At 61.8% G+C, this 11482-nt stretch overlaps 2 protein-coding genes across 2 annotated transcripts; one reads left to right on the top strand and one right to left on the bottom strand.

Annotated features, from left to right (window-relative positions):
• Positions 1-3192: 3192 nt before the first annotated feature.
• SHFL (shiftless antiviral inhibitor of ribosomal frameshifting) lies at positions 3193-6703 on the top strand. The gene is made up of 8 exons (XM_004595731.2): positions 3193-3335; positions 3803-3926; positions 4039-4088; positions 5302-5340; positions 5468-5617; positions 5839-5942; positions 6037-6191; positions 6406-6703. Exons 1-8 carry the CDS (start codon positions 3315-3317, stop codon positions 6642-6644), a joined length of 882 nt encoding a protein of 293 aa, XP_004595788.1. The 5' UTR covers positions 3193-3314; the 3' UTR covers positions 6645-6703.
• Positions 6704-6814: 111 nt separating this feature from the next.
• ANGPTL6 (angiopoietin like 6) lies at positions 6815-9779 on the bottom strand. The gene is made up of 5 exons (XM_004595732.2): positions 9010-9779; positions 8118-8289; positions 7842-8029; positions 7486-7756; positions 6815-7009 (listed from the first exon to the last, which is right to left on the bottom strand). Exons 1-5 carry the CDS (start codon positions 9622-9624, stop codon positions 6819-6821), a joined length of 1437 nt encoding a protein of 478 aa, XP_004595789.2. The 5' UTR covers positions 9625-9779; the 3' UTR covers positions 6815-6818.
• Positions 9780-11482: the final 1703 nt, after the last annotated feature.

The raw sequence follows: 11482 nt of genomic DNA on the forward strand, positions 1-11482 counted from the left end.
CCCCCACCCCGCGGAGCCACTGACCATCTGGTGGGTCCCTTAGCCCGCAGCGACTTGATCGGAGCAGAGCCCCCGAACAGGTGGTTCAACTTGTGTGCAGCAGCACGCATTCCTGGAAAAGCACGGACGCTGGTTGCGCCAACCCAGTCGCGAAAGCGTTTCTCCGCTTTCAGCCGTTTTCTGCAGGCTGCTCAGGTTACAGAACGCCAGAGGCCATTTCCCCTCAGATGCCTGTTCTCTGTGATCTCTTTCCGGGTTTCTGGCATGTGATTTTTTTTTCTTTTCTTCTTTTCAAAATAATTGGATTGGGCCCGGCGAGGTAGCCTACTGGCTAAAGTCCTTGCCTTGCACTGGAATCCCATATGGGTGCTGGTTCGTGTTTTGCCCCCAACCTCTCCCAGGTCCCTTCCCCCAACTCCCGCCCACTTGCAGGCTCACCTGAATGACACAAAGGGTCCCAGAGACCTCTCACCCTCTGTCTCTCTCTCCCTCTCTCTCTCTCTCTCCCTCTCTCTCTCTCTCTCTCTCTCTCTCTCCCTCTCTCTCTCTCCCTCTCTCTCTCCCTCCCTCCCTCCCTCTCTCTTTCTCTCTCCCTCTCTCTCTCTCTCTCTCTCTCCCTCCCTCCCTCTCTCTCTCCCTCCCTCCCTCTCTCTCTCTCTCTCTCTTCCTCTTAGCTCTCCCGCCAACTCCGTCCCATTCCCCATCGCCTGCCCCAGTCCCCTCCCTCTTCCCTTGCCCTGCCCTGGCAGCCCCCCATCTTACCACCATGGCAGGATACATGTCCCTTCCAGTTTTCTCCCCCTCCACCCGCGTCCCCATTCCGACCCTGCTGGAATAAAGAACCTCCTAATATCGCGTCTGGTGTTCCGGCTCCCGGTTGGCTGTGGGAATTAGCTGCGTGTAACAACGTAAGACCTGTAAGTGCACTTAAAACCTAACACAACCAAGTCCCAATATGCTGCTCTTCCCTTTGGAATTTCTTTATTTAACATCCCTTTCCAATAAAAATAAGTAACATCCGAAACCCAACCTTACAGACTGCTAGTCTCCTCCAAGATAGTGATTAACAAAAACTTGCCTATCCTGGCCTTTGCGACAAGGGCTTTGTCACACTGGGTCTCTAGAATATAAAAGTCTATGTTCTTAGACAATATGCATCATTCTGAAACCATGGGTGATGGCCACAGTGTAGTTTAATAAAATCATTTCTATGGTAAGCATCTTCTTGTCTGTTCGATCAATTCTGACGTATTGCACCCACGTAGGAGACCAAGAGGAAGCTCCTGGCTCCTGACTTTGGATCTGCTCAGCTCCGGCTATTGTGGCCACTTAGGGAGTGAACCAGCGGATGAAAGATCTTGCTCTCTGTCTCTCCTCCTCTCTGTATATCTCACTTTGCAATAAAAATAAATAAATCTTTTTTTAAGAAAGTGGAGGGTGGGGAAAGATGGCATTTGTGTTGCATAGGCAGGGTGCTCTACCACCACCAGGCACAGGGGCACCGATACAATGTAACAGCTGACCACATGGCGCCTCGCATTGTAGCATCTCTTCTAAGACACTTCCACCTGCTGGTTCACTCCCAAGCTGGAGCTGGCTAGGCAGAAGTGCTGGGACCTCTCTCGGGGTCTCCCAGATGGGTCTCCTGGGGGCGCGTGCTGGTTGTGGGATTATTGGGATTGATGAATCCGATGGTAGTTGTATTTTTAGGCAAGGAATTATTTATTTAAAGGTGGGAAGAGAGAGAGCTCCCATTCACTGGTTCACTCCCCCAATTGTCTATACCAGCCAGAGCTGAGCCAGGAAGGAACTCCATCTGGGCTCCTATGTGTGTGTCAGGAACCCAAGGACCCTTCCAGCAGGAAGCTGGAATTCAGACCCAGGCCCTGGGATCTGACGTCCGCCCTGAGCTTTTCTGTTTTTGAGGAATTGCCGTGGTTCTCTGTAAATACTGTAGTAGCTGGTACACAGTGTGCAAACACTTGCCTGTCTGGCGAAGGAGCCTGTGCCTGTTGATTGACAGCAGTGTGGGATTGGGAGAAACAAATGCTGCAATCCTGTCCCGCCAGGCGACTTGCCCTTGCCCTAGCCGTGTCTGGGACATTCGGGGTTGGAGATGCCACACCATCTGAAGCATGGAGGCCAGGGTCGGAGCTCAGTACCCTGCAGATGCAGGAGGCATCCCCCACAAAGGACCACTCAGCCCCAAACGGCCCCGGCATGGTAGGAGCTGGGGCTGAAAATCTGCGCCCCCCCAAGCCCCCCAGCCTCTCCTCCTGTCTTCTAGCTACACTGCACATCTCAGGGACTCCACCACGGTCCCTTCTCCCTGTGGCCATCTCTGATGGTCCATGGCTGGCTCAGAGCCCTGAGCTAAGACCCTGTCGCCTCCCCCCAGCCCCACTCCCTGGCCTTCCTGCTCCGCCTCCGTGCTGGACTTGAATTGGGAAGGCCCGAGGGACTCTGAAAACTTGCAGTTTGAAATGCAGAGTCCAAGGCAGGTACTTGGCTTGACAGTTAACCCCTGTACCCGGCTTGGCTTGGCTCCGGCAGGTGGTGACACAGGACTTGGACCCCCGCCACCCCACGTGGGAGACTCGGACTTAGTTGCCTGCTCCGGGCTTCAGCCTGGCCCAGCCCTGGCTATTGCAGACACTCAGGGAGTGAATCAGCAAATGGGAGTGCTATCTCTCTCCTCTCTGTGCCATGAACACCATCAGGGTGTGTTCTTCACAAGCACTCCCCCTGTCCCTCACACACCCTGCCTGCCCCTTCTGTGGGCACACACTGGGCGGCCCAGGGACCAGCTGGCCTGCAAGGAGCTACTAAGTGGTCTATTGGGTTCAATTCTAGGATGCAGGCCATTTCGCAGAGCGATACACTGAGGTTCGGAAAGGTCCCAGGGACCAGGTCAAGACTGGGCGCCAGGGGATAACGCCGCCGCGCCGGGAGCTGGGGGCCCGGGAGGCGGCCCCGCCCGCACGGGGGACGTGAAGACGCGGACCCCGTGCAGCGTGGGGACATGTGATCCGCTGCGGAGGAGGCCGCGCCGCCTCCCGCGCCAAGGTGCGCGCGCTCCGCCGCAGGGCGCAGACCCCGCGCGCGGAGCCCCCGGCCCGGGGCGCCAGAGGCGGAGCCAGGGCGGAGACGAGGTGGAATCGAAAGCGAAAACACGGGGCCGGAGGAAAGGGCGGAGCCGGCCGCCAGGAACCGCCCCCTGCCCTGCGCGGCGGCGGGACCGACGGGCGCGCCCAGGTAGGAGGGCGGCCGGGCCACGCAGTGCGGACCCTCGCGGGGACCTGCGCGCCGCCACCATGTCTCAGGAAGGTGTGGAGGTAGGCGATGGCCACGGCCGCTCCCGCAGGGGGCAGCGCCAGGCGCCGAGGGGTGGTTCGCAGCTGCGGGGCACCCCAGTCCCCATCGCTGAGGTCCCTCCTTGGCGGGCGCTCGCGCCCCCTCGCCCTGGATCGCGCCTTCCGCAGCCCGTGAGAGCGGAGCGCGGCCTCCCCTTGGACGAGCCTCCCCTTGGAGGCCGCGGGGTCAGGGGTCAGAAGCCAGGGGTTACCTGGGCGCCCCCTGGAAGCCGGGACGCGCGTCCCATCCATCCCCTCGTGAGGTCCCTGCCCCCGAGCGCCTGTAGGGACTTTGGATTTTTCCAGGAAATGGCCTTGGTGGTGGGAGGTGGGGGAGGGCGCCGAGGCCAAAACCAGGGGAAAGTTCAATTCCTGCCGTTTCTGATGGGGGAGGGGCTGCTCACCCCTCCCCCCCATTCCGGGGCTCACCTGTCCCCCTCCGTGCCCAGTTGGAGAAGAGCATCCGGCGCCTCCGGGAGAAGTTCCATGGCAAGGTGTCGCCCAAGAAGGCCGGCACTCTGATGAGGAGATTCGGGAGCGATCACACCGCGGTGGGTCGCTCCATAGTATACGGTGAGCTTGGGTACCCAAGGGGCTGCCGAGGGGGCGTGGCCGGCAGGGTCCCGGCTGGACCCCCCTGCCTGGTCCCGAACACCCTTCAAGGGCCCTCCTCTAATCCCGCCAGGGGTCAAACAGCAAGATGGCCAGGAGCTCAGTAACGACCTGGATGCCCAGGTAAGTGTGTCCCCGGCCCTCCAAGGTTAGGGTGATGGGCGGGAAGGGACATGGCACCACCCGGCCCAGCTCAGGACCCAGAGACTTGCCCCTACCCTCTTGTACTTCATCCACGCTCAGCCCCACCTGCTGGGCCTGGGAGCCTGCAAACAGCAGGTGCCTGTTAAGTGCTGATTGTGCTCAAGGGTCCAGGGCGATGCCCTCATCAGGGACCCTCCCCCAAGAAGTCAGAGGAGTCTTCCTGGAGGAGGTGACCCCATGCTTGAGGAAGACAGGGAGGAGGGAGCAGACCAGGGAAGACCAGGACGGCAGAGAATAGATGAAGCGCTGGCCTTGCAGTGTGCAGCGTGGCCACCTGGCCTCTGGCACACTGTATGAGAGTGAACTAAAGCCACGGGTCCTCATCTGGAGTGGCCGTTGGTGACGTCTGGGACCTGCTCGCCACGCCGCCCCGTCAAGTGCCCAGGCTGGGTCGTACCATTTATCACCGTTTTACTGTCAAACAAGGAAACCAAGACACAGTGGTGCGGGTTCACACTGCTGGGGTCTGACCCTGCCACATCACCCCAGCTGGGGCTCTGATTGCCCCTCCCCATGTGGGGAGTGACAGCTGGGACGAGACTCCGTGCCTGTGTAAGGGCAAGGGCCAAGGACCAGCCTGAAGCCCTGGGGCCTCCCAGAGAGGCTGAGAGGGGTCCGGGGGTGGGGGGAGGTTTAGCCTCATGCTCCCTGGGACAGCTGCAGCCCAGATCAGGGTGCGCGGCTGGAGCGTGCTTCCCCCTCGTCCCAGCCAGCTCCCTGCGCACCCTGGGAGGCATGTGGCCCAAGTGCCTGGGTCCCTGCACCCACGTGGGAGACCCACGTGATGGAGCTCCTGGCTTCAGCCTGGCCCAGCCCTGACTGATACAGGCATTTGGGGAGTGAACCAATGGATGAGTTTGTGTGTGTGTGGCCCCACCTACACTTCAACGACTGCCAAAGGTGGGTCCAGGCCAGCCCCCTCAGGTGGGGTACAGGTTTCTGCATCCCCACCTGAGCCGTGGAGAGAACAGGTGAGCCCGCGTGTCTGGGCTGCCCTCCGGAACTGAGGCCTGGCCCGCACCTGCTTTTCACAAAGCCCAGATGAAGCCCTCCCTCAGCAGCGAAGGGGCAGGGCAGCCCAGATGGGTTCCGCGCCCCACCCCCATCTCTGCCCCCTGGTATCTCCACCCAGGACCCCCCAGAAGACATGAAGCAAGACCGGGACATCCAGGTGAGAGGCCAGTGAGGTGGGCCGGGGAGGAGAGCGGGGAGGCCATGCGTGGGGGAACCTGCGTGGGGATGGGTGCAGGGTTTGCGAGGAAGGCGACCCGCATCACGGCTGCCCTGCCTGCCCCCAGGAGGTGGCCACCTCCCTCCTGCCGCTGACGCAGGCCAACCTGCGCATGTTCCAACGGGCCCAGGACGACCTCATTCCTGCGGTGGACAGGCAATTTGCCTGTTCCTCTTGTGACCACGTCTGGTGGCGCCGCGTGCCCCAGCGGAAAGAGGTGAGGGCCCGTTGGTCCTGTCCCGCCTGGGCAGGGTGACTCCTCACAAGGTCTGGCCTCTGAGGGGCCCCCGGGAGGGGAGGGGAGGCCCCAGCCCCCATTCCTTCCTTGCTATGGTGTCAATGTCCCCTCTCTTGTGGCTATCAGATCACCAAGATGGGCAGCTCATGCCAGCAGTGGCATCACCACCACCACTACCCAGACACGGCCTTCCTCCCTAGGTGTCCCGGTGCCGGAAATGCCGCAGGCGCTTCGACCCAGTGCCAGCTGACAAGATGTGGGGTGTGGCTGAGTTCCACTGCCCAAAGTGTAGACACAACTTCCGGTGAGTGCTGGCCGCACCCCCCAGACCCTGGCCACGTCCACCCTGGCCTTGGCCACGCTCCTGATAACCGCCCCGCCTGCCCACCCACCACCAGGGGCTGGGCACAGATGGGGTCTCCGTCCCCCTGCTATGGGTGTGGCTTTCCTGTGTATCCTACGCGGATCCTCCCTCCACGCTGGGACCGGGACACCGACCGCCGCAGCACCCACACCCACTCTTGCTCGGCCGCTGACTGCTACAACCGCCGAGGTGAGACACCCCGCTCCTGCCAGCCCTGGCCACCACCTCCCAGCAGGCTGTGGTGCGGCCCCTCGGGGGAGCTGGCAGGGAGCTGGCAGGGAGCTGGCGGGCCTTGAGCACATGTGACTTTCCCGCCTGCTGGGGCCTCCTCCCCACCCCCTTTCCTGTGGTCCCTCCCCCACAACTCCCCTGACAGCCCTGCTCTGTGCCCCCGTCCCCCCAGAGCCCCACGTGCCAGGGATGTCCTGCGCTCACCCCAAGAGCCGGCAGCAGAACCACCTGCCCCAGGTGCTGCACCCTAGCAACCTGCACATCAGCAGCGGCTCCACCGTGGCCACGTGCCTGAGCCAGTGTGGCCTCCTGGAAGGGCTGGGCAACCTTATCCTGGAGGACCTCAAGGAGGAGGAGGACGAGGAGGCGGTGGCAGGGGAGGAGGCGGAGGAAGGCCAGCGCCAGGAGTGACCAAAGGCACATATGCAAGCCAGAGTCCGTCTGGACGAGACTGCGTTGTTCTAAAACACAAGACCAAGATGGAGACTGCGGGGTGTGGGCGGGCGGGGACAGGGCGGCTCCCGGACCCCACTGACTAGAGGTGGGGACGCACGTGCCGGCTGCCCCCATCCCCACCCGGGGCCATCACGGCCTCAGCGGCCGGATCAGCATGGCCACCTTCTTGAGTGAATACGCGCCGCCTCGGAACTCTGCCCAGTACACCCCATCCTGGTAGCGGCTCCGGTAGTGGCCGCCACGGTGCCAGACACCGTTGAGGTTGGAGTGGGCACAGGCGTGGTACCACCAGCCTCCGCGCTGGTAGAGAGCACAGTTCCCTGGAGAGAGAGAGAGAGGAGTGGAATCCCTTGGCCCCTCACCAGAATAAAAGCCTTGACCAGTCCCTGCTCCTCCATCTCCTCAACAAAATATGGGTCCTGACTGCCCTCTTTCAGCATAATAGTCTTAATTCCTTCTTTGTCTCCTCACCAAAGTACAAGTCATAGACTTTTTTTTTTCCTGCTAACCAGGAGTCTGGCAAAGGCTACAGGGGAAGGGAGGGAATCTTTATTTCCTTTCTAGAAAAACATTCCTGGCTCTCACCCTCTGCTTTCACCAAAGTAAGAGGCCTTTGCTTCAGTAGATTCATCTAGATTTCCCATCATCCCCTCATCAGAATAAAAGTTCTTTTGCTTATTCTCTTGCTAGATTAAATGCTTACTCTGATACAAGCCAGAGTGGGTGAGTGTGGGCAGGTAGAATGATTCTGCCTGCCTTCATTCTCTCACAAGAATAAAAGTCCCAGCTCTCTCACCAGAATAAGAGTCTCGGTCTCTGTCCACGGTGCTGAAGGGCTTGTCATTGTGCCAGGAAAGAGAGTCTCCGGCATCGCCGTGGTACTGGCCGAGCCGCAGGCGGTAGTGGTCACTCTCGGGCTCCAGGGAGAAGCTGTCGTAGCGGGCGCGGGCCCCACGCCCTCCCCAGTCCTCCATGAGCACCAGCAGCTCGTGGTCTTCCCGGCTGGTGAGCTGGTGTATCGGTTCCAGGCCCAGCCAGTGCTCACCGTCAGGCCGCCCAAAGCCCACCTGTGTGTGTGAGGGGTGGCAGGGGTTAGAGGGGTCAGGGAGGGGATGGGGCAGGTCGGGAGCAGGCTCTCCACCCAGCAGCCACCTTGTACTGCTGCCACGTGGTGAAGAAGTTGACCGAGCCATCCTGGCGCCTCTGGATGACCGTCCAGCCTCCGCCCTCCAGCTGCTGCTCGCACCACACCGACAGCACGTGCCGGCCCAGCTGCAGCTCGTACACCCCGCTCTGCCGGTGGCCTGCCCGGTGGGCCTCCGCACAGTCCTGCCACGGGCCTGTGGACAGAGGGAGCAGCATCGTCGGGGAGTCCGCCAGTCCCTTGCTGGACTCGCAGCCCCTCAGCCAGGGCCCCTCAAGTTTTACCTGCAGGTTTGGTGGGGACAGCAGGTGGCTCTGCAGCCACAGGCGAGGCCAGGGGTGCCTGCTGCCGCAGAGTCTGCACCTCCGGGGCTGGAGTCGGCTTCCTGCTTGTGTGATTGGTACCAACACCCACCAGGCTGATGGGCACGACGGGTATCAGGGGTGGCGGCGGGACCTGCAGTCACCAAGGAAGGTCACCTATAGCCGTGCCAGCCCACGGCCCAGGAGGCCGTGTCCCTCCCTGCTCCAGGGTCTGCCGCGGGGTGCTGGAAGACTCTCCAGACCCCGATGGGCCCGAAACAAAGGACTCGGTGCTTCTGCCCTTAGGCTGGGCAAAAATTGTCAATCCTACACACTCCAGCTCTTTCTCCTGAGCCTCAGCCCCTGCGGGGCGCCCAAGGGGTGAGGGTCCCTCCACATCCAATCCGTCTCCCTGCTCACACACAGTGCCCCCAAGAGGCAGCAGGTGACTGCTCTGTCCCCTTTCCACCACGCTGGCGACCCACCGCCTCCTGGAGGGAGTCAACCAGTGGGTGGAAAATGCCCACCTCTCGGACTTTTGAGAGCAAACGCTAGGAACTAGTTTGTTTCAATATGAAATGTTGAAATCCATACGGAGCATGTTTGTTAATTTATTTGAGGGTGCTCTCAGCTGCCAGCCCACTCCCCCCAAGTGCCCACAGCAAGCAAGAGCCAAAGCAGAGCCCTGGAAATGTAACCTAGGGCCTCCCACGTGGGGGTCAGGGATGTGAGCGCTTGAGCCATCACCGGCGCTGCCTCCAGGTATCCAGAGCATGGCTCTGGGGAGAAAGCGGTTAAGCTGCCCTCTGTACGCATTTGGCAAGTTCCCTAAGGGAACAAAGCTGAGTGCGCATGGACAGTCCTGGGGAGTTACCTGCTGCTGCTGCTGCTGCTGCCCGGGGCACAGGCGCTCCAGGCGGGCGATGAGGCCACTCTGCTGGCTGACCAGCTGCGCCAGCTCGCGAAACTTGCCGTCCAGCAGGTGGAAGCGGGCGGCCGCGTGCTGCGCCTCGGCCGACGCGTTGAGCACGCGCTCGGCGAGCAGGGCCAGGGTGGCGGTGGTGGCCGTGGTGGCAGCGGTGGCTGCAGGCCCTGGCCCTGGCGCCGACCCCGCCTCGTGCTGCAGCTGGACGCGCAGCTGGCCCAGACGCGCGCTCAGGCCGCGGCTCTCCTTGCGCAGCGCGCGCACCTCGCCGGCCACGGCGCCGTCGGCCGCGGCTCGCCTTTGCAGCTCTCGCAGCAGCTCCTCGTGCCGGCCCACACGCAGCCGCAGCGCAGCCAGCTCGCTGGCGTTGGCCGCCTCCCCCGGCGCCCTGGCCGCGGCGCCGCTCCAGCACACTGCGCCCGTGAACTTCTGCGGGGGTAGCACGAAGGTGTAGGTGCAGCGGGGGGCGCCGGCCCGTACCCATGACCACGACCATGACCATGACGCGCCCAGCAACAGGAGCAGCGGCAGCCGGGGAGCCGCCATGGCTGACCTGCAAGGCATAGGGGAGGGTCGGAAAGGTGTAGGCCTGGGGACACGCGGGGAGCTGCACCTGCGGGGCTGTGGATCGCGCCCAGGGCTCTCCTCCCAGCTCCAGGCACCCTGCAGCTTTCCATCAAACCATGCTGGACCGCCTGCTGTGTACAGGCCCCTGGGGACCAACCAGTCCCCATACCCAGCCCCCTAAAACGAAACCCTGCCCCGGTAAGCAAGAATCAACTATAGCGTTGGAATATCTGGGAGGACACTTGATATTGGGGAAAACTTCGAGGCCAGCAAGACGGGGTCGGGGCAGACAGGGAGGGCTTCCTGGAGGAGGCCGTGGCTGTGACCAGGGCACGGGGGCGAGTGCCCAGACCCGGAGATACACTGAAGGCACCTTAGGGTGGCTACCATACAGCAGAGCAGGGAGGTGAGGCCGAATGCCCCCCACCATCCCATTCCTAGGCAGCAGAGCTGAGCCCTAGGCCAGGCCTGTTTAGACCCTGCATTGCTCCGTCACACCTGCCCCACTCCCAGCAGCCCAGTTTGCTTACCAGAGCCGCAGCCTGGGTCTAATGAAGTCCCTGCCCCCAACACACACAGCAGCCTGAGGGCGCTTGGGGCCACCCACAGGGCGCTCCTGTGTCCGCCTGTATTCCAGCTGTCTGCTCAGGCCACCCTCAGCCTCTACCGCCCATGTGAGAACTCTCCGGCTCCCCGCTTGAGGGAGTGACCCTGCCCATGGGGAGTTTCTTTGTCTCTGTGCCCTCCAAATGAAATTCAAACGATATGGATTCCTCTAAAGATTCATGCCTATGAATGACAGAATGACAGGGGTGAAGATCTTCCATCTGCTGGCTCACTCCCCAGGTAGCTCTCATGACCAGGGCTGCGCCGATCTGAAGCCAGGAGCCAGGAGCCTCTTCCGGGTCTCCCACGCGGGTGCAGGGTCCCAAGGCTTTGGGCCGTCCTCCACTGCTTTCCCAGGCCACAAGCTGGGACTTGAATCTTCATTCTGATATCAGACGCAGGCAGCTGCAGGTGTGGCTAATCCACCAGGTCGTGATGCTGGCCCCTAACACTTTTCTTTAAAATCCTCCAGCCACCCCAGGCTGCTGTGAGCTTTCTGCATGTTCCTCACTGTCTGACATTACCTGATTCCCTGGGCACCCCCCGACCCATCAGTATCTTAGCTCCCCAAGTTTGTCCATATGCTTCCCTCTGATGTTTCAAACCCTGTGTCCCTGGGGCTGCCATGTCCCCTCGGGGCTTCTGAGGACCCACATGGGGGAGCCTACACCCAGGCCCCACCATGGCCTGAGTTCCAGGCACACTCAGAGACCTGCGTGCCTGGGTCAGGTGCACCTGCGACCACCCCCATGGGTCCTGAGTGCCACGTCATGCTAACGGCTGCACACACCAGGAGCTACGGAAGGCCTCCCAGAATAGGTAATGCTTGGGGGCTGCCAAGGTCTGAAGGAAGCAAGAGAGCGGGGACATCACTCGCAGCCCAGGGAACAGCAAGTGCGAAGGCCCAGAGGCTCATCCTGAACTCCTGTGAGCACGGTGGGGAGGGGGTGAGGGCAGACAAGTGAAGGGGCAAGGGGTGCAGGGCCTGTGGGCATCCAGGACCAGCTGCACCACCCAGCATCCCAAGGGTGAGGCAGGCACAGGCTGAACCCCCCCCCAAGCAACAGCTGGTGCCTTTTATGCCTGGGGTGGGAGAGGAAGGCCCCGGACCCCTGCCCCCCACCCAGGCAGATGGAAGTCGGGGATCCCCCCCCGTAAACTGGCAGATTTCCCAGCCTCTCACCTCTCCCTAGTGTCCGGCAAAGCTGCGAGCAGGGACCAGCACTGCAGGCGTCCAGGAGGGCCTCTA

This window comes from Ochotona princeps, chromosome 33 (assembly GCF_030435755.1).
Source record: "Ochotona princeps isolate mOchPri1 chromosome 33, mOchPri1.hap1, whole genome shotgun sequence".
NCBI classification, from domain to species: Eukaryota; Metazoa; Chordata; class Mammalia; order Lagomorpha; family Ochotonidae; genus Ochotona; species Ochotona princeps.